Raw genomic sequence first — 27,670 nt, 5'->3', positions numbered from 1 at the left:
GAGTCTGCGTGAATTGCAAGTATTATGATTATTATATACATATACATATACTTAGTGTAGTATAGTTTAGTACAGTTTAGTACATTGTACTAACCGTGATTTCTTTTCACGTTCGAGGGAATCTTCGAGTTCGTCAAGAGTGTGTTCGAGTTTGACTTTGACTTTGTTCAAGTGATTGACTTTATCCTCGGCAGCTTGAAGCTCTTCGGCAGTTTTCTGATTAACTTCACCTTGATTCTTTTTCTCTTTGTTCAATTTATTGATAAGTTCGTCTTGATGAGCAATCTCGTCGTTCAAATTGCGGATCTGGTGGTCCTTCGTCGCCTTATCTTGCTCTGATTTCTGTAGGTTAAGCTCGAGGTCCTCAATGTCTTTCTTTAGACCTGCCACTTCTTGTTCGAGTTTCTTCTTATTTTGGAAGAGATTGTTCCTGGCATCTTCTTCTTCTTTGAATCTGTCATTCAGATCCTGTAATATAAGGATACTTTTATCTTTACCAATGCCATATGCACTCTATATGCACGTGTATTTCGCTTTATATCGTTCAATTAGTTTCTTTTTATTCCGAGCTGCACGTGTTTGCTCCTTTCAATTTCTGTCTGAGTTACGAGATATCTCTTCATAAATCTTTCTAATTATTTTATCGAAATAGTTGTAAATTAACAATATTTATTTTAAATCAATCTCTGCTCTAAAGATAATTCTTCTTTGTTTACGTAGAGTAAATCAGGATTAACATATTATAAATATAGTATCATACAATATGATTTGATTTAATTTCAATTGCATTTATATTTAATAGTAGGCTATGAGATTAAAAATTAAGGTGCATATCGTTTAATAGTTAATCGTAATATCGCGTTTAACTAATTTTATGTGCTTAGGACTAATTATTGTATCGTATTTGTTTCTAATATTAATTTTATAATAAAAAAATATCGGTAAATCAAATTCGAAATAGACAAGAAAGTCCACGTGGGAATTCGACAGACTGTTGCAAACTGGCCGATTAAAAATGAACAAGTGGAAAGTAATCCTATTTCAATTTCAGAAGAAGGAAATGCGAATAACGACTACGAAGAAATATTACGGTATCACGAAGCAAAAAATTTTTTCCAAATAATTTTATTTAATATTTACGAAAACGAATGAAAGTCAACGTTTTATCCAAGTTAATTAATAATTTATCGAGCCTCGATCCTTTTCTTTATTTCTGATATCGTTTCTTTCTTACCTCTTACTAGTTAATAATTATCACCATTCGAAGAAATATTTATAATCGGCATACGATAATCTTTTACGTCTACATTTATACGTTTTCATAAATACATAGATAAATGACATTTATCATTGTCATCGGTATTTATGTCGTTTTCAATATTTACTCTCATTTGATAATATTTAAAATATGAGTATCGGTAGTTTCTTGATTAAAACACAAGTGTCAAAGGGTAGGTAGGACTGCTTAAGAGCCTACGATACCAACGACAGAAGAGCAAAGCAAATACAATGAAAAATATACGATATGTTTTAAAGAAAAACGGAAATTGAAAAATCATCGCGATGATTTTACATCGTAGAAGTATTTGAAAGTCAGAAAATTTCTGAAACGACGATGGACGCTGAAGTAGTTTGCACGATGACGTGCATAAGCGCACCAACGTATAAATACACTATACACCTGTTACCTCCTTCGTTTTGTCAGTTATTCCAGCACATAACCACGCCTACTTTTAATAACCTGGAATCTGGGATCGACGGCAACTAAATTTGGCCGTGTCGATGGTAGGGGCAAAGTAGTCAACGTCCCTCTCCACAGCAGATACCCTAAGCTGATTTAAACACATTTTCTTTCTTTCACTTTCTTCCTTTCTTCTTTGTTCGCTGTCCATATATGGCACCGAATAATTTCATACATGTTATAATCGCGAATATTTTAAGCCGAATTCAACCGGTTCATTCGGACAGAATAAATTTGGAAAATTCCAGCTCTGCGATACGAATGGAAAATGATCAATTATCGTCTAAATTAAAAATTCGCATTTTAGCTGATGCACGAGATAATTTTAAATTTAATCTAAAAAGAAAAAGACGATTTTGTACGACTGGCATTGACATTAAGTACCAGTTAGTCAGTCGTTTAAAAGGTGTCCGTTAAAAATAGTCCAGTACTCTGAAACGAATCATATCCTCCACGGAATTCTTGGAGTTCTTTTTATACTACGCGATGAGATTCTTCGTTGTCCGATTTCTTTCGCCAAATGTTGGTTTTCCAAAGCATTCCGTGAAGAGATCTGCGTTACGGAAAGAAACGGCGAGAGGAACAAACGCATGATTCCCATAACGTAGGAGTTAACGTAATTAAAATTATTTCACAGCTATAATAGCGTTTATCACGATTATACGGTTATAAGTTTTAAAGTTAAAGTTAAGCTCGTCGGTTTCTGCATTTCTGCAGTTCTGCATTTCGAAAAAAGAAATATCGATATCAAAATCCGAACAAGGGATAAGAGCAAATAAAATCGAACAATGGAATGAAATGATAAAAACGATGTCGAAGGAAAAAGGTAAATTATAGCGAGGGAATAGAATTAGGAGTTGATATTCGTTATGGAAGATTTGTTAGCAGGTAGGACAATTTTAGAACGAATGTGGAAACGAGGGATGATTCGTCGCGCAAGAAAAATAGCACGGAATGGGAGAGAGATGGAACAGAACGCACGAAGCGAATACAACGCGGCATGGCGCGGTGGTCGAACGAGTCTGACTAATGACGCGCCTCCGCTACTTAATGCCCGCGCTTACGAAACGACGCGACCACGATGTATCAACTCCTGCCAGGTGCATCATTTTCTGTAATCCGAGCCAGGTTCGTTTAAATTATGACGAGCTTGTAAATTTTAAACTCGAGCTTCAGACGTGTCGAAATCTGTTTACTTTCGAGATCTTTCCATCTTGTTAGGTCGCGTTACCAGAGTTTTAAATTGCATTCTTTGTTGATATTGTAGTTTATATAATATTTTCATTCGACGAAAAGATTACGTGCATTACAAGAAACGAGTTCAGTCGTTTATAAAGCCTTATCAAGTACGTTTGAACGAAAGATAAAAAATCATCAGGTTATTATCTTACTCGGTTACTCGTGTGAAATTAACAGAATTTTCACTAAATTTTTTACGGACGACACTATATTTTCGTATCATGGGAAAATAATCATAAGCATACTTCTATTTCGTTAATCCTTTAAATATTTAATGTCTGATCACGACATTCCAGGGTGCTGGAACACCTATAACCTACGAGCGAAAAGCTTTGACCGTTCGATACGGTCTAACACGTTCTAACAAATTGCCGGAATTTATTTTAAGGGCGGTATGCGAAGGATAAACAGACCGAAACTAGCAGTTCTGCATTGTAAATAAATTTTCGTATTTTTTCGCCGTGCTACATTTCCATGGATATCTATTTAAAGCTTCACTCTGCCGCTTAACTACGATTATTTTCATTTCCAATACTTTTCTTACGACTGCGGCCGTAACACTTCGAATGCATGGCCTCGGATGATTTTAGGAATGTTAAGGAGACATTAATAACCCAATTCCTCTTTATTTCGACATCTAATCGGTCGTCTAGGAGGTATAATTACCGTTTGTCTGATTCATAATTCGATTCGTGGAGGGCGTATATTCATCATCGCGTAATGAGTTTCGTTATCGATGAATCGTGCCAATTGAGCTACTTTCTGATATATAAACTGTGCAGGAGGAAACCACCGTTCGGCCTTTCCTACGCGATTACAGAAACGGTAACGCAATTTTTTGCATAATTCTAAAAATTACTTTGCCTCGCTCACTTAAGTGAATAATTGGGATTTCTTGGGAGCAGAGCCTGCATCTGTATTAGATAATTGACAGCAAATGTTTGATATCTCGATATCAATTGATAATCTATCGATAAATTTATTTAGTTCTCGATACGGTACCTAACAGCCTCTAATTTCATATAAATTACTTAATCGAGTCCAACATCGTTAAATCAAAGAAGTCTAGCGTATACATTTTATACATTTATACTCTCTACCGAATAATCTTACGTAAATTGCATTCTTGTTTTTCCTTCTATCGGGAAACATCCGTCATGTATAATATATAATATAATCATCGATAAATGAAAGCTTACCTGAAGTTGTGACTCGATATCAGCTTTCTGGGCGGCCAATTTCAGAGATTTCTCCATATATTCCGAGAGGGAACCTTTTTCACCATCCAGTTGTCGTTGCAAGGCATTCCTTTCGGAGACAAGTTTTGTGTTCTGCTCTTCGAGTTCCTTGCGCAGTTTCTCTTCCTTTTCGAAGGCTTCCTGAGCTTTTCTCGCTTTCTCCTCGAGCGCCTGCAATTGCGATTCCGCATCACCGTTGGATTTCTTTCCGTTTACCACGGGGTTCGAATCCTCGATCAACGTATCACCCATTCTCTCTTTCTCTTTCTCGTTCGAATTCACAGATCTCCGTCTGTCGATAAGCGCACTAATCGATCGCAACTAAACGGCCGCCCCGCGGTTATAACGTGAAAATTAATAAACGATCGATCGATCGATCGAAGAATCTAAAAAGAGATGCCTCGCTATCGGAGGAGATTCTACGATCTTGTTCGAAACTATATTGTTAATACCGAATAAGAAAACACGGCTCGAGCATGGGACGGCTAATCTTCGTGTTCGATGTCGATATCGATAACAAAAATGAAAAGAAGAAATCTTTCGATCGTGTTCGTGATAATATATTCGTCGTAAAAAGAGGCGAGGAAGGGGCCCAGTTCGAAATAAAAAATTGTTCGAAGATGCCGGCGCGAGATCGAGTATCTGACTGGTCTTCGGTTTACCAGGGGCTCAACTTTTCTACCCAAAATCCCCCTTCGTAGTCCTCGCGGAGAATCATCGTCGCCGTCCCCACTCCAGCGATACTCATCGTAGAAAAATATTTATAACCGATCTCGATGACGAAGGAGGGACTTATACGTGTGCAACCAGAAGGAGCTACCATGACAAACCGAGCAAGTGGAGGGGGATCGACCAAATTAGAATCTCGTTCCAGTAAGCTTCGATCGACCGAACTCCAGTCTCCTTTTACGCTCCAGGGAGTGTAATACCGATACCGACCTCGTTATTCTCGCGGGATCGACCTATGCCGTTGTCTTTCTCCCGTAATTAGGAACGACCCAACAGCGATCCGTGAACGGTGCTAAGATCGTTTTACCCGCGTCGCGTGGTTAGATTTATGCCGTGGTAATATCATTTATAGCGGGTGATACTATTTCCGATTGAATGCGATTTCGACTAATTTATTTTCGTTGACTCGGTGGAAAACTCGCATAATCGCTAGATTACCGTCGAGTACCGACCTTACTCAGACAGACCAGACTGGTCTAGTTACAAAAGATCGTTTCTATTTCTGTACCTTCGGTTTGGAATCGATCGGTAAATCAATGTCCATTGTGAAATATGTGCGAGTTATCGTCAATTATCGAATAGTTTCCTATGCTAAGTAGTCGATATTAATATATCTATTATACCGTAGCTTAATGTCACGATCGGAATTTCCAATTCGAGGATCGAATAATAATTAGAATTTCATAATTCCACACCTTTATTTTTAACGATTATTCTATAAATAGTTTATACGATCCTAACTATCGATATTAGTATTTCGAGTAATTAACTTTTTATTTTCTCAAATGATGCATCCTGTATTCAAATATCGGATGCACTCTTTTATCTTTAGTATCTTGTTTCCAAAGATAGCTTTCCAAAATAAAATTGTACTAAATATACCGAAAGGCGATTTCATCTCTAAGATGAAATTAGATAGCATGAATAATCGGTGACACGACGTCCGTGATGAAATCGAGAGTTTGGAATTTTTTAGGCCCTAAGTTTACGAGGGAAATAATATTTCTGTTCTATTTACATTATCACGGGTAAATAAGTACGCGCACGTTAAAAAATACGAGAAAGAGAGGGGAAGAGTGAAATATTTGAATCGCGGTGGAAAAGCACGTGCCAAATCATGTTGGAAACCTATTTATAGTATACTAAAAAAAGATGGAACGAGCTAACTTTGATTCTTTTATAACGAAGTTTTCATATTCCACGCATCGCAAGAATGTTTTGTCCTTTATGCAAATTACATCAGACTCTGCGTTTAAATTTGATAAGAATATTTCAATGTTAGGTATTCCGATTAACGGTGGAGTTATCGACTTTTGACATCCAGCTAAATACATTACATATATTATTTACTTATTTATTGGAACAATGATATAACTCAAAAATGATGATTTTAGGGAAAACGAGTTCGAATGTTCTGCGCTGTTATAGTTTCATGGAGAATTTTTGAAATTCACTTATAGGACTCTGTCGGTAGGAAGTACAAGGAACAACTTTCTTCTTCCTCTATCAGTAACTCAAAGACTACAAATTTTGAGTTATATCACCGTTTCAGCAAATAAGCCATGTGTATGTAAGTGATTCTCATAAAAGAGACTGTACTATGTATATTTGAAATTCTAGAAGAAAAATGTTTGGTTTTATTAACAATTTTAAGAGAGAGAGAACAGGTTCGTAGAAAACTGTATGGAAATTCTTCCGAAAGATGTTCGATTAAAAGTGAAAAAAGTAAGAACAGGGTGAAATATTTATTTGGAAGACTTACGGCAAGCTCGTCCTCGATACGAGTAACGTTGAGAAGGGGCTTAACTTTCTGCCACAATTTCCACCATGGCCAAGTACGAATTTGCAAGTATTTCCTCAAGTTCCTTTGTACGACGACCAAAGCCAAACGTTGATCTTGCAGTTTCTTGTAGTCTTTTCTGGACAAGTAACCTCTGATGTAGGCTTGCATCCAAGATACGATTTTGCTAAGTCGCTCGTCACGAAGTTCTTCCATCTGACCCAGGACTCCGGCACGGAAGAACACCTGTTGTTTTTTTTTTTTTGTAGGTAGTCGAATAAACAAATATTCCCATTAATAATAATTCCTTGGAGATTCTTCCGTAATTATTATACTTTGATCACTTTCATTACTTTCAGTGTCAAATTTTTTCTATAAAATTGACAAAGCGAAAATGTTTGCATGGTGTAATTTCCTGACAATCACGATACCATAGAGACGTTTCGCCGTATAGAATTTGAAATTTACAAAGCACCGATATACGTATATCTTTTATTCATAATCTTTCAGTCGTGTTTCTCGTACACAGGCATATTACGTTTGTGCCATGCAAATTATAAACCGTGGAGAAATCAAGACAACGACGATGAAATTAATAGCAATAAAGACGAGCGAGTCTTTGATTTACATAACGTAGGTAGACGCGAATAGTGCTTTCAATGAAGATTCTTATTCTAAATATAACTCTGATACTAGTAACGTTATGATACGACTACTGATCTAAAAGTAAGCGAAAAAAAATTGTCGACCGTTAAGGATTCAATGATTCGATGTTCAGCGTTACAGAGAAATAAATACCAAAATCTTGAATAAAATCATCATCGTTAAATAATTCCGTCGTTGAACGTTTATTATACGTTCACATATTCCGAACCGAAGTAATCAAAGTAACCAAAGGTAAAAGTTATCGTTAGTTAAATGCAGAATTTAAAGAAGCGGAACACTTATCTGGCGATAAACACAGGCATATTGCGGAATAAGCAAAGAGTTACTTAATCGATCTGGAATATTAATAGGCGAAAGAAAAGTTACCTCGCAGCTGTCAAAAGAAAGAAGGTGTAATCGCATCTTTGGTGTAATAATATCGTATCTTACAACGAGTTATAACGAGCATTAAGAAGTATCGTTTACCGATGCTGTATGATTGAAATTTGCATCATTACACTTTTCTTACACTTCGTAAATTCGTTTGCGATACTACTATTTCACGATATCGTTGGTCGATAGACCGCGTTTACGCGTTTGTGCGAAACTATGTTATAATTAATTATACAGGGTAGTCCGGTAATCGTAGCAGAATCGGGAAGGAGGTGATTCTACGTGTAAAATAAGACAAAAATTTGCTACAACATTTTCATCGAGGCTTTGTTTTCGAGAAAATCGACTCTGAAAATTCGACAAGTATACTTAAATTTTGCTACTTCCGGACTGAACAAAAGTATAAATAGTCGATAGAGATGTAAATTACATTTGTAGAATAAAATTGTTTCACATGTGTAATAACCTCCTGTGGGTTGTTTACTCATACGGTGTATGATACATGTCGGTATTTCGCCAAGTTAAAGTATCCTTGACAAATTTCTAATCTCGACCTACTCAAAAACGGATCGTCGTAATATATTTTAATATATTTTTGACTTATATTTTCACGTAAGATCACTCCTTGCCCGGTTCTAGCATGATTATCGTCCAATCCTGTATAACGTTCGAAGGATGAAACGAATCGCTATATAGATTCAATTTCTCTAGTCATGTTCGTAAAAAGCGCACGAATTTACATAAATATGCTATATATATATATGTGTGTGTGTGTGTGTTTCCAAGAATGTCGAGAAGCATAAGAATTAAAAGTTGGCTGTCGTGAAGGAAAAGCGTTCCATGTTGCAGATATGATAATCGAAGTAATAAACCAAAGGCGTCTAATACCTTGGTGAGACCCATGCGATATAGCTCGGGCTCCAGATTGATCGCGTCCAAAATCAGCTGGGTCGCCTTTTGAGGGTCGCATGGTTCTTTGATGGCATTGGCGCACAGAATTTTGTATCTGCGGTGGTTCGTTTTATGGTTGCGGTATGGTTGGGGTACGGCACAACAAATAAAAATGATCACACATGGTTAAACGTTTGTAGATAATCTAATTGTTAGAGTACTAATAACGGGATTGTCTAGGATAACGTGAGATCTGTCTTGCAGTTGATCTCATATAAGGTATTATACATGTCTCTAAATATTTCTAAACTGGAACTCGGAAGATGTATGGGATCTGTCCTGTAATCTGTACTCTAATTACAGTATAATCGATCGTATATGTACATGGTTCTACGGATTTGCCACGTACGCTTCTAAAATAGAAGTTGGAAGAAACACACGTTCGTTCCGTTTCTCTCTGTTTCATCGAATATCTATGATTTACCATCGAAATCCAACCAAAACCAATACAAATTTTCCAACTTCTGTTTCAAAAATCCGTAACGTTGCAAGGGAATTACGATTTTTTAGGCAACCTTCGCATATATTTTTAAGTCCTCTTCGGTTAAGCACGTTTGCACTTGCGCTTACGCTAGGCAGCATCGATTATTATTAATGCTAGAACTGTAATTCCTGCGAAATAATTCTTTCGTTCGATCGATTGATACAGATAGCGCGGTGAAGCGTTAAATTGAAAAGTATCGCTTCACCGTTCTCTATATACGTACACAGAATAATTCTACAAATTTAAAAAATGTGAATTTCTGCGTTGATTTTTTCAACGATGAAAAAGACTCGGTCGAGTTCGAGGAATTACACGTTAAAAAGAAGAAGAGGAAGAAGAAGAAAAAGCTCGTTATGCGTAATAAATACAATTGACATTAGCGTGCTTAACGAGCAGGCCGTGACCGCGAAAGGAAACATGCCTTGGTGTGTCCAAGACGATATTGATCGGGGTCGAGGCCGGATGCCTCCAAAATCGCCTCTGCAGCCTTCTTCGGGTCAGAACCCAACTTCGTGACTGCTTGTGGTGCCAGAATCTTGTACCTAATGGTAATGGGGTCGCAAGCCAAGAAAAAAAAGGTGATGGATCGCTATTAGTATACAGGATCTGTAGAACGTTCACGATTAAACGATCTGTGTCCGTACGTGTTGCGTCGGATCATATTCGAATCGGTAAACGTAACGAAGATTTGCTCCGCGTTTGTTCCACTTCTTTCCACGTTTTACATTTTCTAAGGGTCACGTAAGACCTACTAAGGACCAGATACAGATAAATCGACCGTATTTGTAACCAGCCAATGATATTTAAGTTTTTAACTACTTAGGGGGTAGGGCAGTTCACATAATGGGCATGGTCGCTAATAGACGTATAGGGTATCTTCAACTATATGTGGTTCGTGCAGAGATTTAATACCAAGGGGCGGGGCTCTCTAAGATACACGTGTTTAATACGGACCACGCATTTTTACCACGACACCAGGGTTCATTCAACGAAGAGTCGGATACTCCTGAAAACGCTCGGTCAACTTCGATTATCCATAGAAACGTAACTAAAGGTTGAACGAATAAAAAGAATAAATGTGAACCAATTAACCAACCACCTAACGCCAAATGAAAATAAAATTAAGTTCGAATTAAAGTGAACCGATGGAAAATAATAACGTACACAGCTACGGTAAAATTACACAAAGAAACGCGAAGAATCGTGAAATACTACGATATACGTATAACTTGATGTTTGTCGCGTCGAACAATCCAATCGAAAATGTTAAATATTATCGTTATGGAGAAAAATCCGAGAGCTTTCAAGACAGTACCCTTCTCACACTACGAGGATAAGTTTTAAAAGTTTAAAATTTTGTTCGGACAATACGACGATATTCTACGATGGATAAAAAAAGGGAATCAAACCCAAGAAAAAGATCAGTTTATTCGGGGATTTGCAACTAGCCTTAGTATGACCAATCCTGTAGTTTTCCGGATCAAGGCCAATTTCATCGAAACATTTCTGAGCGGCTTTCTTTGGATCCGACTCAGAGGCCATCGCGGCCGGCGCTAAGATCATGTAACTGTACGATCACAACATAAAAGAATCATTTTATAATGATATCATTCATATTCGTACGTTTCTAATTCTCGATATACTTTGGTTTCGGTCAACGTCATTCGTCCTATCTTCGTCAAAAAGATTACTCGATAAATTTCATAATAAATTCCAGCTCGAACTCAAAATACGCAATATAAAACAAAAGCTTCAAGGTGTAACCAAATGTTCAGCGACGTTATCACGACCGATGCTTTTACGTATTGGTATAACTCGCGTTACTATTTCTACCTGATAGCATTTACATATTTCCATAAAGTATGAATGCTCTTTTGTAAAAAAATGTATTTCCTCCTTCCGATTCGAGATGTTTCGATGTATTTGTCATCCCGTATGTAACAAAAGAAGTGACATTTTTATGGCTATCGTCGATCTTGAAGTGAGAGTATATTAAGAGAAAAAATTGTTCGTGTGTAATAAAAGAATGCACATTCTTACCGTAGCTTGAAGTCAGGATAGACCATTCTGTTGGGGAATCCTTTACGACAAATACGGATGCCTTCAAGTACACCGTTACAAGTCAACTGATGCATGACGAGATGAGAATCTATGACACCCGGCTGCTTCATTTCGTTGGGGATGATACAACGGACGAAGTGTGGTTGGGTAGCTCTCAGAGTAGTCATCAGGTTGTTCAATTGTTCCCTATAGGACGATGATACCGTTGAGAAACCACCGCCCTTCTTACCACGTCCACCTTTCGCACCGCCGCCGCCACCGGCATCGCCAGACTGTCCAGGATGGTCAGCGAAGATCTCGATCAGCAGTTTGTTACTGGATTTCTTGAACTGATCCACAACAGTGTCGTTCAACGGATCCTTGTTCTTTTCCAGCCAACCCGTGATGTTGTATGGTACCTGTTGTTCAAATGTTTCTGTAGCGTTCGATCCTATTACTTAATAACTAAATACATATTCCTCTCTGGTAGTTTAATCGTAAAACGTTTTAGCAACAATTTTCTAAACGATAAAGAGAGAAAGAAAGAGGAGGAGAGAGAGGGAGAGAGAGAGAGAGAGAGAGAGGAGAATAGAGAGATTTTCAATGTGCATCGGTTTGAAAAGAAAAGAAAAATAAATAAAGCTTTTCGATAAAAATGAAGAAGTAACGTACATTTCCGGCATAATGGCCGATAGCAAAGTGAGCTGCTTGCTGGCCTGGTTTCGGCGGTTTAGGCTTCAAGAAGTTAGGACTCTTGCCAAGGTGATTGTTGTTCAATTTCTCCTCGAAGGTCTTGTCAGTGGCTTTCGGGAACATAGATTCTTCTTCAAGAATGGAGAGGATACCCATAGGCTATATTCAAATGCGATCATTCGAGTTAGTTTGTGCTCTATCTCAAGAGAATTTTCGGGAGTAACGCTTTCTTCTTCATTCAAACGAGCCGAAACTATTCGTAGAATCGATCAGAAACTTTAAAGTTGCTCTCATCGACGAGACAATTAACAAATTACAAATGACAATTAACAGTAATGTTTTATATAGCTACGTATTTTTAATTCTATTACTTTAATCCTTAACTTTACTACGTACAGGTACACGTAGAAACTTTCAATCTGATATTTTTGACGATAATTAAAAATGAACTTTGTTCCGTTCTAAAAACTATAATTTCACTACAAACTAGTCAATTGCTTTATTTAGCGATAAGTAAACGTTACTCCCGATTATTATTTCAGTAATAAAATTATTCGATAGTGGGCGATGTTCGCAAGTACATCGTTTTTCTTTCCTCTTTGAATCTAAAATCGCCCTTACAGATACTTGGCAAATAAGTTTCTGTAACGAGTAACGTAGATTAAAGTTCGAATAGAATAATACGATGGAAATTAACGGACATGCAGGAATTTTCCCATCGAATCATTCGTCGTCGATGAGTTGATTTCACATCGTTGCTGCACAATCTTCTTTTTACTCATCGATAAAAGTACACAAACGCAAACAAACGCATGCGCATGCTGATACCACAAAAAACAAAAAACAAGGAAAGCGTAGAAGCATCAAACAAGACGGTTATCGTTTGGCTGTTTGTCCTGGTTCTCCTACCTTTATATTCGGTTGATTCTCGCAAGACCGTACTAAACTCAAAATAAAATTTCATTCGAATTTCTTAAGTTGTTCTTATACAGGAGACAGCGTATAATAGCTAGTAAAGTATTCTACGGAATTTTTGTAAGAAGAATTTAATATTTTGTATGTCCTTCGCGATACTTTTACGATAAGCATGCAAACGAAACGATGAAACGAGGAAACTAGGAGAAATTTTCAAACCGAAATGAATTTGGTTTGATTTCGTTGTCGTCCGTTGTCGTGAATCCGAGCAGCTTGACTATCAACATCTGACGCACATGTATGCAAAAGATATACGACATCACGAATCTATGAAAAAAGTTAGTGCAATGGGAAAATGCAGAATATAATAGCGTATGATCGCACTCGCATGCTGATGATATTTCTGTTTTGTTGTAAGCTATTCTCTTCGCAATTATCTTTTCTTTCGCAGCGACTCGCTATCGAATGTTTGAAGCTGTCGCCTCTCGTTCCCGCTCGTTCCATGCGACGATGCAACAATACCTTCTCGATCAGATCGATCGTTTGTTGTAGATCCATGCCAAAGTCAATGAAAGTCCATTCAATTCCTTCGCGTTTGTATTCTTCTTGTTCCAGAATGAACATATGGTGATTGAAGAATTGTTGAAGCTTTTCGTTGGTGAAGTTGATACAGAGTTGCTCAAAGCTGTTGTACTGCTCGAGACCAAGGAGGGGAAAAGCAACGGAACAGAAAACAGAGGTAAAAGACAGCTGTCATTAATGCTGCTTACGCAATAAATACTTTGCGAATTGTCAATGGAGAGAGATTCCTTATCGAATCTTTCTTTATCTTTTTATAGGAACAGGACGCATAACCGGGATATCGCTTAAGCACGACATAAGTTACACATTATGTCTTTTCATAAGGAAAAAATTCTCCCGTTTTCCGTTTGTCTGCTTCGAAACAACTAATATTTTCACTTTCATCGACCTTGGTTTTATCTTGATTTTACCCGTTATTGCTTGTTCTTCGCTCTTTTAATCGGATCGATAGAACGAGTCGTTAGATTCGAAGCAGACCTACGAAGGGTTAGGGAGGTGCTAAATGTTCGAAAATATGACATAACATTAATTCACGTATATGAATGATACAAGGACATAAAAGTTTATCGATCGTTTATCGATAAACTGTAGTTCTAAAGGTTGAAGGCTATGTTTAAATCGATCGATTAAAGTATGATAAAACATCGATCGCGATAATTATAACGGTCGATGACAAGGTTTTCACTCGAGAGAGGCATATGACGTATTATCGTAATTACGTGTATCGGAGCCCGGTTCGAATTTCACTTTTTAAATAATAAATATATCATGTACGAGATTCTTCGCCAATAAACAAAGATTGTTTACATTTTTTTAAGTATTTTCTCTTTCTTCTTTCCTTTTCTTTATTTTCTCATTGGCATCTATATCAAACTTATTTCGCAAATTGCATTTACCGAAACTGTATATGCACTTTAATTTGGAAAAATAACGATCATGAACCGTACTCTGTTAATTTTGTTGTACACAGCAGATGATTTTAATGAGTATCGGGAGGAACGAATTGAAAACGGACAGTGTTGCAACTGCCGTTGCCATTGCAGGGATGAACAAACACAGATAAAAGAGACAAGGGAAAGCAAGGTATAGAGAAACGAAGAAGAACAAGGTAGATGTATCGAATACCTTTGTTTTCGGTGACAGCGAAAAAAAAAATGGCAACAAAAGAAATATCCAATACTATGATAAGAATAGATAAGCGTGAACAAAATGCGAGCTGATCTACCATCAGAATATCGACGACCAATCAAACAGGTTCTAATCATATTTTTGGTCAAAAGCTCTCGACAAACATCGATGATCGTTTCCATCGATCAGGCCGTTGGCCGTTTCTTCAATTTCTCGTTTTCTCCGTCTGTTTGTCAGTTTGTTTTGCTTTGCTTTGCTTTGCTGTTTTACTTTTATCTTTCTGAGAAAAGTGCGGGAATACCTTCTCTATCAGTTCGATACAAGCGGCCAAATCCATGCCGAAGTCAATAAACACCCATTCGATGCCTTCTTTCTTGTACTCCTCTTGTTCAAGTACGAACATATGATGATTGAAGAATTGTTGCAGTTTCTCGTTGGTGAAGTTGATGCAGAGCTGCTCAAAGCCGTTGAACTGTCGTGTCGTTGTTATAACGCAACGAGCGTAGTGCGTGACACAGCGTGGCGAATCAGGAAGGATCAAAGGTGATATAAGGAAGGGGAGAGAAAGAGACAGAAAGAGACCGAGAGAGAGAGAGAGAGAGAGAGAGAGCAGAAAACAAAGAGGAACAAAAGAACACAATCAGTAGAGTAAGACCAATCGTTTACGATTAATTTTGGGTGATTTATTTATTTTTGATCTTTGTAGCTTCTGATTATTTCCATACTGTAAAGATTCTTCTATGTTTTATGAATGTACAATAAAGAAAGATGATGATTCGAAAATTACGCTTTCGACCGTTGAAATTACGAAAAGGTCACGGTAATCAAGAGGAAGTAAGTATCGTGAAATAGTTGCAAATCAAATAGTCAGTCTTTTTTTAATCTTCGATGAATTTCCTCTTACTCGTATTTTTATGTATTATTGGATTAATATCAAATCGAGAAGCTGCAAAGACCGACAATAATGTATTTGTCGACGTATATTTAGTATACGTGTATTTCAAGCAGGAGCTACAATAAAAAGTAAGAAATCAACTCGCTTGATATTTTAGAAAACCATTGCTAAAATTGCACATGTTCTAAAGTTCTAAACTGTGGTGTTCACACAAATAGATGGACAAATTTGAAACTCCTTGCATGAAAAGAGTATTCTTATTCGTACTAGAACGTGTGTGCTTAATTACACGATTGCTTTACTGCGTTCATGTGAAAGTATAAAAATGTATAGAATAAAGATATGAAATAATGAAATATCGAAGTAAAGTGTTTGGGAGAATATTTGAACTGAGAATAAGTAGAGGGTAAATGTGAAAATGTGAGCAACTATGACATCTGGGAACCATGTGAAATGTGTATAATATATATACATTATAAAATATATAAAGCTGTATCACAATTTGCCGGAAATAATTGTAATATCCTGTAGAAATGGAAAATATGAAATCTTGTAAATCCATGTATGATAGTGAAAATGATCTAAATGTCATATGCAATAGGCTCGACTATAGATTTCGAAAGAAACTGTTGAGAAATTTCGAAACGGATATAAAAATGAAATGAAACGATCGTAGTAGTAATTATTCTTCGATGCCTTGTAAATATACGTATAATATATAGTGTAATAAAAGTATACGATGGACACTATTCTAGTTTAAAAAGAGGACAAATTTGATTAATGATTCGTGATAAAGTTATAGGAGTTGGGTAAATGATAATAAACAGTGGTATAAGATATCTAAGCGAGACGAAAAATTGCTTGCATTTCACTGGAACGCGAAACCACACGATTCAAAAAAGGACAATACAAAATGGAAAAAAAGATCATAAATAACATTTGCGATCAACTCATGAAAACAGTGGACGATCACTATTGCAGTTTGCCGGTAATAAGCGTTAAGTTGTGCGTTTATTAAAGATCCAACTGGTCTTTATGTGTGGATCCTTAGGCTGCATTCTTTTTTTCTGTTTATATTTTATTGTTCTCTATGGCTGGATCCGTCGTTTGGTCCGTTGCCATTCGATCGATTCATTTGTCTTTTTGTACCTTCTCGATCAATTCAATACACGCGAGGAGATCCATGCCAAAGTCTATGAATTCCCACTGAATGCCCTCCTTCGTATATTCTTCTTGTTCGAGGACGAACATGTGGTGATTGAAGAACTGTTGAAGCTTCTCATTGGTGAAGTTGATGCAGAGCTGCTCGAAGCTGTTGAACTGTTCGAGCAACAATCAGGCATGCTTTTTCGTCAATATGTACTACACCTGTATCACTTTTTCTTTGTTTTTCTTTCTTTTCGAGTATTTTTCATACACTAGAGAACATACACGTACATACTTTATCCTCATTTTTGGTAAATCTTGTCAATGACACGAGGACATCAACGTTATCAATCAACGTTTTTATAAGTCAATCGACAAATTTTCCAACGTTGCTTGCAAAAATGTTCGATATCGTTATACTTTTAATCTTGATCATTGTCTTTTCGTGTTGTTACATATGCATTAAATATCACTGTTTATACCGTTAATCGACAAGATACTTGCCGCAATATACCGTGAAAAATGTTAATTGTCGATTGTCTCATATGCGACCTATTATCGTATATCGATATAACAGGTATCGTAAACACTTTCTCTGAAGGATAAATTCTCCAGTTTATAGAAAATTATTCACAAATCGTGAATGTTGTTATTTACAGGAAAGATAGAAGTTTGTCTGATAAATTCAAATATGTGTATCTGTATTCGAAAAAACTCGTTGTTCAATCCATGATTAAATAAAAAACTCGATAAATCTAATAGCTTTAAAACGATAGAAAACCGATTCGCTTAGACGATGAAATATATTCGACAAAAGAAACTTGGTTACGTATCGTGGAATTTGTTATTTTCCAAATATTTGAATTTATACAGAAAGGCTTTGTAAAACACTACTATACATGTATATTAGAGAAAAGCGTAATACTTGTTGTACTATCGTCTGGTACGTAGATATGTGTTTTAATACACATTCTTTGTAATCTCCATCTACTTTTACACTTTCACCGAACTAATCGTCCAACATATTAGTCTACTTCCTATGCAACAATTGACAACAAACCACCACTTTCAGTCGTTCTTTCAGACGAATGCACCGTCCTGTTCCTCGATGGACAGTTGAACACGTATCGTATGTATTTTCAATAATAAGGTTAATACTAACTACAGTAACGTTAACGTTAATCGTCAATTACATTCTACGTAGTCCACTGTTGTGAAGTCCACTGTTTTTACCGTTTCAGAAGAAAAGAAAATGATGCCAACTATAAGATGATCCATGTATCGACGACGATGCAGTACGTATGTATACAAGTAAATAGGAACCAAAGGGACAACCACGTTCTGTGCATAAACGCTCGTCTCAACGAAAAGTTTAGAAACTTTCTTTGAACGTGCGCTTTTTTGAAAAACGATAAGAGGAGATAAAAGTAAAGATTTCAATTATTCGACAAACGTAATAGAAGAAGAGATTTCAATGCAATACCAGAAAACCGTCTTTTCAAGATGCCATACACATAGAAGAATGGGAATACATATACGAAAATAAGGTCTACTCAAAGTAAGAGAGGCAAAAAGGATTGGATATAAATTCGCAAATTCATTCGAGGAAACATTGTCAAATATTTCACAGGTAGAAAACAGGTTCCATGTCAAGGGCAATCAAAAAATATGTTGGGGGAAACAAGTATTGAAATACGATCATAAACAAAATATGTTTGTAAACATTCAACGATTTATCTAGACAAAAATATGCATACTGGATGCAAACTCCAATCGAGGATATAATATTCGAGTTTCGTAAACTGGATGACAAGTCCGAGTTAGGAATCTCTAACTAAGGTGAGGGGCGAATCTCCTAATGAGACAAACTATCGCATAGTGGAATATTTTGTCTAAACTAAATCAGGTGGAACGACATAACACAAAGGAAACAATCTACAAAAGACGTCGTAACAAAAATGGAAATTTCTAAGTTTCACGCTCGGAGGCTACCTTCTCGATCAGCTCGATACAAGCAGCCAAGTCCATTCCGAAGTCAATGAATTGCCAGACGATACCCTCTTTCTTATACTCCTCTTGCTCAAGGACAAACATGTGATGATTGAAGAATTGTTGCAGTTTCTCATTGGTGAAGTTGATACACAGTTGCTCGAAACCGTTATACTAAGAAATGAAATCAAACGTACGATTTTTGGGAATCAACAGAGACTTGAAAACTAACGCAAACTAATATTCGAATGATCCTGAAAAAGCATCTTGAGTTTTCCTTCCCTTTAAAAAGTAATATCATTTGTTTGGTAAGTGTGTACAAATTCGTGTAGTACGATACTTTGTCATTAAATATTTGTAGTTATACTGCCTATCGTAACTCTGATTTTTCAAATAATAATCGTGTCTTTCTAGCACGTTGTACAACGGGTAAACTGACCGATTAAATTTCTAAGTTACTCGTTGTCAACGTGTATTCACGATACGTTGCTAAAAATATAATATATAGAAGTAATCTGTTTGTGTTTCTTGTTTCTAGTATTATTTGTAAGTTACATTGGCGATTTTTAAATATAAGCAGAGAATTGTCTTTCTCTACGATACAATCGTATCTATAAGTATGAACGGCTTTTCGATATTTTTGGTACGAGTATATGTCTATACATAAGTGTATTATTATATATACGTGTATTTCTATTTCAATTTGGAGTTCCTTAACCATCTTATTATAAATAGAATATCGTAGCTGAGAAACAAGATCTAGTAACCATGGAATGATCTTGTTTGATAAAAAATCGCCAACGTGAAATATTTGTTCTCGATAGTGTATACATGTATTATGCGTGTGGTGTTTAAGAAAACTTACGTCGAAGATTTCAAAACCGGCGATATCCAGTACACCGATGAAATGTTGCCTCTTTTGTTGCGTGTCCAGGGTTTCGTTACATTTTTTGACCAACCACTTAAACAGCCTGTCGAACATGGCCTTCGACATGGCACCCACCGAATATGCTACTTGATCCTTGTTACGACCTTGTGTTACGAACTCGTTACCGACCTTAATCCTTGGTTTCAACAAGTTCTTGTAAAGATCGGCACAGTCGCAACCAAGCAGTTTGGCGACACGTTCACCTTCCTGTCGGATGAAACAACATTTAGTTTGTGATTACGAGTAACAAAAAAAAAAAAAAAAAAAAACAGTACAGAATATAGTAGTACGTTATTAATCGCGTTAAACTTATGGAAATTACATCTGCATGGTATCGTGGAGTCTACTGTATTTAATATTCGTGATTAGCGTTACTGACTTTTTCTTTACGGCAAGCTTTGATATTTCTATATCTATTTCTATTTCTAATCCTGTAAATGTAAATGAAATTGATGCAAAGTTCGACGTTTTCGTTTCTAATCCTAAAAATGGAAAGATCGACGAAAAATTCCATGGGCGAAACCTCGGCGAGGGGGTGGTACTACATCGAGGAGATAATTATCTAGACATCAATAAGTAGCCGATGCACTTTTGTGTCGAAATTGATAGTAGGGTAAATTAATTAAGATATTAAGAAGGATAAATACCTCGGTTCCGTCGGCTTCGGCTTGTTCTTCGCGACCTCTTTGCTTGAACTTCATACCACCCATGTGCATGACAGCAGCGGTGATCTTGTAAATGTCGTTCTTTTCTTCTTGAGTGAAGCCCAATACATCGAAAGCTTGCTATTATTGGAAAATAATAATTAAGTACCATCGCACACGATGTCGTACCAGAAGTTACAAAATACGACAGAAGCTTTTACGATACTTTTCACTATGCATGTGTTTTGCATATGCAAATTTCCCGCAAAGATAGTATATGTATAATTAATAAAGCTAATAATTAATACAAGATCTTTACGGGTAACAAATATATCTAACAAGATACTTCTGATACGATGACAAAATATTCACATTGGAAAAAATACAAGGTTATCGTTAATGGGATCACACAAGGATAATGGCAGATATAATAGCGGATATTTCTTTCAAAGAGACTACCGAAATCAAATTCCGTAACAGAAATTCTTGAAAAATCCTTCGATAGTCCCTTCGTACAATAATATTTTCGTGCCGTAAGCCAGATTTTTGCTGCAAAGCCGATGAAAATTTAGCCATAAAAACTAAGCTGATTTACGTCGAAAAAATGAAAAAGCGAAAGCAGAGCTTGTATTATATAGTCATTTTTTTTATCGAAGCTTGCTCTTTCGTTAAAAAAGCCCGAATAAAAAAAATATATATATACATATATACTGAAGAAAAATCATATCGAATAAAAATTCGAGAAAATCGATGTAAAAAGAGAAAATTTAAATTATAGACGAGAGAGAAAACGATGGAAGAAATTGGCGAAGGAGAATCGATGCGTATTCCTTTCAGTTTCCAAAATCGCTTAGTTTACAAAATCGCGAGTCGACTCTCTCGTCGAACGAAAAAGGATGGGTCGACGCTCGATTCTCTGGTAAACATTTTTTGGAGAAAATTTCTGAAGAGATTCGATTCATTCGGATTCGCTATATTCGTTACCCACTCCGACTTCGGGTTTATACCGTGACTGAAGCTGCAAACGAACGCTGCTCTGAGGCACCCCGTGTCACCGACATTTCTCCAACCGTCGAGAATTTCCATCTCGAGGCCATCTCAATTGTTAGGAAAAACCAAGAACAAGGCAAATGGTGGATTTGTTAAATCTATCAGGAATAAACTACTAAATAATAACTACTACTCTTTCATCGACGTAACGATATTTGGAAGAACAGTCTAAATACAACTGATACGCAGTATATATTCGCGTTTCCGCAAAACCTAGACGATATTTTGTCGAAATAGTTTAAAATATCGTCTCGAAAGGGTTAAGGGGGGGGGCAGACGATCGATTTCGATAGTAATATTTCGCACGTATGTACAATATACATACATACGTACGTACGTCCGGGTTCAAAATTAGATTCGTAAACTCTTAGAGAATAGGTAGAAGGCAATTGGATAGTCCGGGATCAATTTTTATATATATGGAATCTCAATTGCGAATAGTAACGAAAAGTTCTTGCTTATTTTTCCTTTTTTCTTCATGTTTTAAAATTATAACTTAAAAATTGAAATTTTACCGATTTTTCGCTCGAAATATCGAAATGTTGAACATCTATGAAAAGATAAATAGCGCATTAACACGAATATTATGTTTGACAAGGCGTGGAATCTGGAAAATTGCGATAATTTTCTGAAATTTTATAGATTTCGTTCGAATCAAATGAATCATTTATTCGTTACTATTTATCGATTTTATAGATATGACAAAAAGAGAAAGATTTAAAAAGGAGGTATATACTACACATGGAAATGTAAAAGACTGTACACGGAAGTACACAGAGAAAAGGTAGAGAAAAGTATGGATTCACGAATCCATTTCTCCGGGACTTACGTCCGTCAAAGTACATTCTTCACCGTCGTCGACGTTGGGGATTGTGATTTTTCCTTGAGACACGTTGACATAGTCGTATATGTTGTCGGATAAAAGACACATGTCTGCGAAGCAGTTTGAAAACAAATAAATCATGATATAACTGGCCTTTAATTTGAAATTATTCGACGTTCGTAAATCCTAAATGATTCGAAAAATCTTTCAATTTGATCTCCTTTAACGATTAGAAAGATTAGAGTGTTGCATTGGACGCTATTCTCGTTCGATGATTGAATAATTTCTTAGATAATTTCTTCTCGATATATTAAAGAATAATTGGTTGATCAACGAAGACCACGGTTGCTATCTCTGGTTGTTGTTTCGGGTTTTGTTGCGGATGTGCGAAAAAGTGTTGGCGCAATAAGAAAGAAAGATGCTGATCGGGGAGCGGGTGGACCCTGGGGGCTGGTTTTCGCTTTACCTCGAGTGGAAATGTTTCGAATGAAAGTATTCCTCCCCCAATCTCCCCGCACCCCGATTGCGGCGGCAGGAAGCTTTCGCAGGCGGGGCGCGAGGGGGTGATAAAGACCTCGGCCCAACTTTTCCATCACCTTGCCTCGTTTATTACTACGACCTTCAATTCGAAAAAAGCATTCCTCTTTCGCGATTCGAAAAGTTCAAACAATAACATTTTGGCAAAGCGATTCGAAAAGTTCGCCAAGATCTTTTAGACACCGTGGGGTTGGACTTACGTCCGTCTCTTCCATGTCCGCGGCGTCGTTGACTCCCGGAATTCTGGTCTTACCCTGGCTAATGTACCAATAGTCCCCGATCCGGTTGCTCAGCAGGGTTAATTCTGCATTATTTTGTACAATTTTCAAGCTGCCTGCTTTACGAGCGTTGTATCGTTGACACTACTGCTTGCAATCGCTCTCGATTGTGCAATTTCTCTTTTTAATCTTTCAAAGCTACACATTTTTTTTTCTACCTTTTAATTGTTACTGTACGATTTCACTAACAAAATATCATGAGCAATTGCAAGATGCGCATGAGAGAGAGAGAGAGAGAGAGGATAGAAAAAGAATGAAAACATGTGCCAAATGATTTGCGATAGGCTGAAAGAAGAAGAGCAATAGAGAGAAGGAAGAGGAAACAAAAATATAGGAACAACGATAAAGAGAGAAAAAGAGAGAGAGAAAGAGAAAGAGAAAGAGAAAGAGAAAAACAGAACAGAACAAAGAAATAAGAGAATTAAAAGCAAAAACGATATTCTTCTGTTGTTGCCGTTCTTGCCGGTAATATTATTATGTGTGCTGTTAAAAAGAATATGAATTAGTTACATTTTAATAAGAAATGATGAGCTGAAAGAAACAGACAGAGAAAGAGATAGAGACAGAAAGAGAGGAAGAATATACGACAAACAGTGATAAATCTCATCACATATACTAAATTATTACGGAAACGAAAGACGATAACACGAAGCTTGATGAGTTGTTTCGCTTCTGTAGAAAAAATAGATTGCTAGTAAGGTAGTATATAAAGTAATAAATATAGGGAGGAATTTAGTGGCAATTTTCAAGATGAAACTATTCACGTTTTAGCTACAAAATGTAACTACTAATGCAATTTTTTAAGCATTAGTTCTCTCCTTTAGATTATTCTTTGAATTTAGAAAAAGAGAAAAAGAAAAGAAGGACACAAAGTATCATAAAACCTGTACCTGTATGCTTTGGATAATTATCAAAGCAAAAACCTATTTTGTCTCTTAAAAAAATTAAAAGTTAATTTTAAGATCAATCGATAGTTGCAAATGTCCAATGTCTATGTTTCATAGCTTTATGTAACGTGAACTTTTCGATCTCGAACATCGCGGAGAAGTGTGCTTGACCGGTCAAAGGGAAGCACTTACATCGGTGATTAATAGTTCCTCGCCATCATCGAGGCCAGGAATAGTCGTCTTCCCTTGTGAGACAAAGTAGTAGTCATGGATGTTGTTGGACAGCAGCAACATTTCTATAGGTGACCAAAAAAGAACAGAAACAAACATGCAGGTATTAACTACAAGTGAGGGTGCCATGTTTCCTGGTGGCTTTCCTTCGAAATGCATCTACAAGGGCTGGTTTATACATAAACTTGTATCGAAAGAGAACGATTTTGTCAAAAAAATAATCGCCCAGTAAGTCGTCTGGAATTGTTAACTCGAACAACTTGCCCTATAGCAGTTGTTTCGGGGAGCTTATTTCCTAAATTGTCTCTCCGTATATACAGACGTTCACGTAGTATGTATATGTTATTTATATACATACATGTACAGTATATTTCACGCGTAACAAGTACTTATGAGGAGAAGTCTACTAAAACGGAACGATTTTCAATGATACATAGCTTTCGTTCTATTTTCGTTTTCACGGTCAATTGGGACAATTTAGGAGATCTCGATTCTAATATTAATTTTCATTAATAAGTAATCACAAGAGTAAGAGTAGCGTGCGGCATATTTCTTTGAAATACCGCATAATGTTTTCGTTTAGCACGACTCCTTTTCAACTTTTCTCTGTTGACAATGCAACTACAGATTTCGGCGAGTCCTGTACTTTAAAAGGACGTTATCGAAAATAACTCAAGGATTATTAATTGAGAGAAATACAAAGGTTGCGATCGACGATAATTTCATACTCGATCGAATGGATGAATACAATCGAAAAACTGGAGTGGAATGGATACAGATCGAATAACAGAGATATACGCCACCTTAGTATTTCTCTTTTCCAGAAGATATATAGGAGACGTTACAATAAGTCGCATTATCCATCCTAGTACTACAAACAGCGAACAGTCAAAGAAACTCAAGAGAAAGGGCTGTTTGGGAAAAGAAAATCGAAACAGAAATAACAACAACAGAAGCCTTAAATAATATTGGCATCTAGTGTAGCAAATAGATAGGAGAAAAGGTAGCAAGGGAGACAGAAAGTGAAAGATGCCTATAGCCCTGGCATAATTGTCAGGTTCTTACGTCGGTCAAAGTACACTCCTCGCCGTCGTCGACATTTGGAATCGTAGTCTTGCCTTGAGAGACGAAGTAGTAGTCGTGGATGTCATTCGAGAGGCAGCACATGTCTATATAGAACGAGGATCAAAGAAGTAAGAAAATCTGACAGAATGAAAAAAGTAGATCCAGGATAGTTGGTATACCGTTGGTTCAACCGACTATATATCGAATACTTTCGATTCCGAGACAGTTTCTGCTACAACCTGGCGCTTTCTCTAGTTTCGAGTTTCTAGTTTAAAAACTAGAGTTTTTCTTTCTATTGGGATATAAGGGCAGGAGAGAATAGGACAGTCTCTGAAACGATTTTTATCTGTGAACGATATTAAAGATATATCGCTAATATAAAATTCCGTAAATCTTTCCGCCTGGTCTTCGTTGGAAGTTTTCAAATTTTCCTATCTCGTATTTGTCCAATTTTATTTATCGGACTACCACCCTAATATGCGTATGCTCGCACGCACAAAATACATAATCACGACTGAATAAAAGGTTCCGAAATAAGATCGACGATGACAGTCTTTCGTCCTAAAAACGATCTTCGATGCACCAAGTGAGTCGCTGTATTAAAAAGTCTCATCTGTTACTAAATATATCAATAGAATAACGTACAATAATATGTTTCTGCATATTTATAATCTTTTGATTATGGACTGAATAATCTTACCCTTCAAACCGGGGACCGAGCCTGACATCATTTGGTAGAAAATGTGATAAGAACGTTCCAGAGCCTGCTGAGAGATGACACGAGCTTTCTCCAATAGATCTGTACACAGAAAAATAGATTTATTTGTAATTGTAGAAGATGTAGAATCGCTTTTACGGAGGTTTTAATGCGTTGATAATTGCGTTTGTATGCGTTTGTAATTGCGCTTGTAATTGCGCTTGTAATTGCGCTTGTAATTGCGCTTGTAATTGCGTTTGTAATTGCGTTTGTCATTCGGAAATATCGTTCGTGGTGCAATCGTCTCTGTATGGTATGCATGATGCAAATTGCGATAAGATAAAACCAAACGTACGTGCAACGATTATATTACTTAAAAAAAGCGATAATGGATCGAAGCCAACTACGTTTCTATTGAAATTAAACTATTTATACATACTTATATGTATAGATTTATTACAAAAAAGATCGATCGGTCTCTCTAGCTCGAAATTCTATCCTATTTATCGTGCGAAGAATCCCGATAGCAAATGACGTATGTACATATATGGAAAATTTCAAGTAAAAACTTACAGGTCTCGATATCAGCACCAGCCAATTTTCCAGTGGGGCCAAAGTGAATACGGATGAATTTACCCTATTCGATAATAGGAAAGCTTTTTTTAAATTTGTCTTTAATCGAAGATAATAGATATAACGTTATTCAACTTATTAGTCGAGCCTTATGCATCGTTATATTCCATTTTTATACGATTAATTGCGATTAAACGCAAATGTAAAAATTGAAAATTTATATATCGTTTCTAATAATTTGTTAATAATTTGAATATTATTGTTGTGTCTGATATTGAAAGGAAAAATAAAGAGAGACTTACGAAACGCGAGGAGTTGTCATTACGGACGGTTTTAGCATTACCGAACGCTTCCAAGACAGGATTGGTTTGCACCACCTGATCTTCCAGGGAACCTTTCTTCTGGGAGGTATCGTCGGATTTCTTAGTCGAGGCACCGACAGTGGCGAAATACGCGATTACTTTCTTCGTGTTCTCAGTTTTTCCGGCACCAGATTCGCCGGTAATCAACATGGATTGATTTTCACTGTCTGTAAAAGAAAACGAATTACAGTTACACGGATGAAATGTTTTAACACCATTTTTTAGCGCTTATTTCGGCATACCAGTAGCGATAGCGCAACAGTTTGAGTAATACTTACTGGTAAGCATATTGACGTATGCTCCATCAGAAATGGCAAAAATGTGCGGTGGCACTTCGTTACGTCTTTTGCCTCGATAAAGTTTGGCGCATCTATGAGTATATACGGGGAATCTTTTGTAGGGATTGATAGCTACACAAAAGAGGCCAGAGTACGTCTGAAAATAACAATCGAACATTGTACGAAAATAGGTTTCATCCGTTCGAACGTGATAAATCGTTTAAAAACAATGTTTTTCATATAATAAAATATAATAAAGAAAATCTGTTTATCGACCATTTCCTATAGTCAAAATTTCTTTCACAATTTTAAATCACAGAGGGCTTTGTAAGAAACAGCATCCAAGTTGAATAAACTCGGTCTATTCGCACCGTAAACCGAGCAAAAGTCGTATTTTACTTAATTTAGAAATCGGTGTTTGATTCTTTACGCATACATACACATATGCGTCCATCGATATATGCATTCGTATATGCAAGTAAAACTATACTACATTTTTTAATAAATATTTATACTTTAATTTTGTTAGTTTCAAAATTCACAACTACATTCAAAACAACCTTATATATATATTTAAAAAAATATTTAACAACACTGATTTTAACAACACGATCATCGATATACTCATTAATAAAAAAGAGTTTTGTTTTAGAATAAAAACGCGAATGAGATTTTTATTCCATATATAAGTAACTCGTGTTTAGAGACGAGAACTTTGTCGCATATATA

The 27,670-nt window shown here is 36.5% G+C and overlaps 1 protein-coding gene across 26 annotated transcripts in view; it reads right to left on the bottom strand.

The window, feature by feature from the left end:
* Nucleotides 1-27,670, bottom strand: part of LOC122570690 (myosin heavy chain, muscle) — a 40,769-nt gene that overhangs the window by 7,333 nt on the left and 5,766 nt on the right. For 3 of the 26 annotated variants that reach the window (XM_043733390.1, XM_043733364.1, XM_043733374.1), the window contains 14 exons: nucleotides 26,942-27,098; nucleotides 26,604-26,830; nucleotides 26,302-26,365; nucleotides 25,732-25,830; nucleotides 25,032-25,135; nucleotides 20,164-20,301; nucleotides 19,454-19,723; nucleotides 16,603-16,773; nucleotides 11,913-12,092; nucleotides 11,241-11,659; nucleotides 9,622-9,742; nucleotides 6,710-6,973; nucleotides 4,180-4,389; nucleotides 95-468 (listed from right to left, as the gene is read on the bottom strand). In XM_043733390.1, coding sequence (XP_043589325.1) covers nucleotides 95-468; nucleotides 4,180-4,389; nucleotides 6,710-6,973; nucleotides 9,622-9,742; nucleotides 11,241-11,659; nucleotides 11,913-12,092; nucleotides 16,603-16,773; nucleotides 19,454-19,723; nucleotides 20,164-20,301; nucleotides 25,032-25,135; nucleotides 25,732-25,830; nucleotides 26,302-26,365; nucleotides 26,604-26,830; nucleotides 26,942-27,098 — 2,798 coding nt within the window. Of the gene's footprint in view, nucleotides 1-94; nucleotides 469-4,179; nucleotides 4,390-6,709; nucleotides 6,974-8,653; nucleotides 8,772-9,621; nucleotides 9,743-10,649; nucleotides 10,768-11,240; nucleotides 11,660-11,912; nucleotides 12,093-13,370; nucleotides 13,542-14,859; nucleotides 15,031-16,602; nucleotides 16,774-18,591; nucleotides 18,763-19,453; nucleotides 19,724-20,163; nucleotides 20,302-22,039; nucleotides 22,144-23,927; nucleotides 24,032-25,031; nucleotides 25,136-25,731; nucleotides 25,831-26,301; nucleotides 26,366-26,603; nucleotides 26,831-26,941; nucleotides 27,099-27,670 lie in introns of all 26 variants that reach the window. The other 23 variants (XM_043733383.1, XM_043733376.1, XM_043733385.1 and 20 more) reach the window with 17 other exon arrangements.

Source organism: Bombus pyrosoma, linkage group LG9 (assembly GCF_014825855.1).
Source record: "Bombus pyrosoma isolate SC7728 linkage group LG9, ASM1482585v1, whole genome shotgun sequence".
NCBI lineage: Eukaryota > Metazoa > Arthropoda > Insecta > Hymenoptera > Apidae > Bombus > Bombus pyrosoma.
The sequence above is the reverse complement of the archived record's forward strand: the minus strand, read 5'-3'. Positions and strand labels throughout refer to the sequence as shown.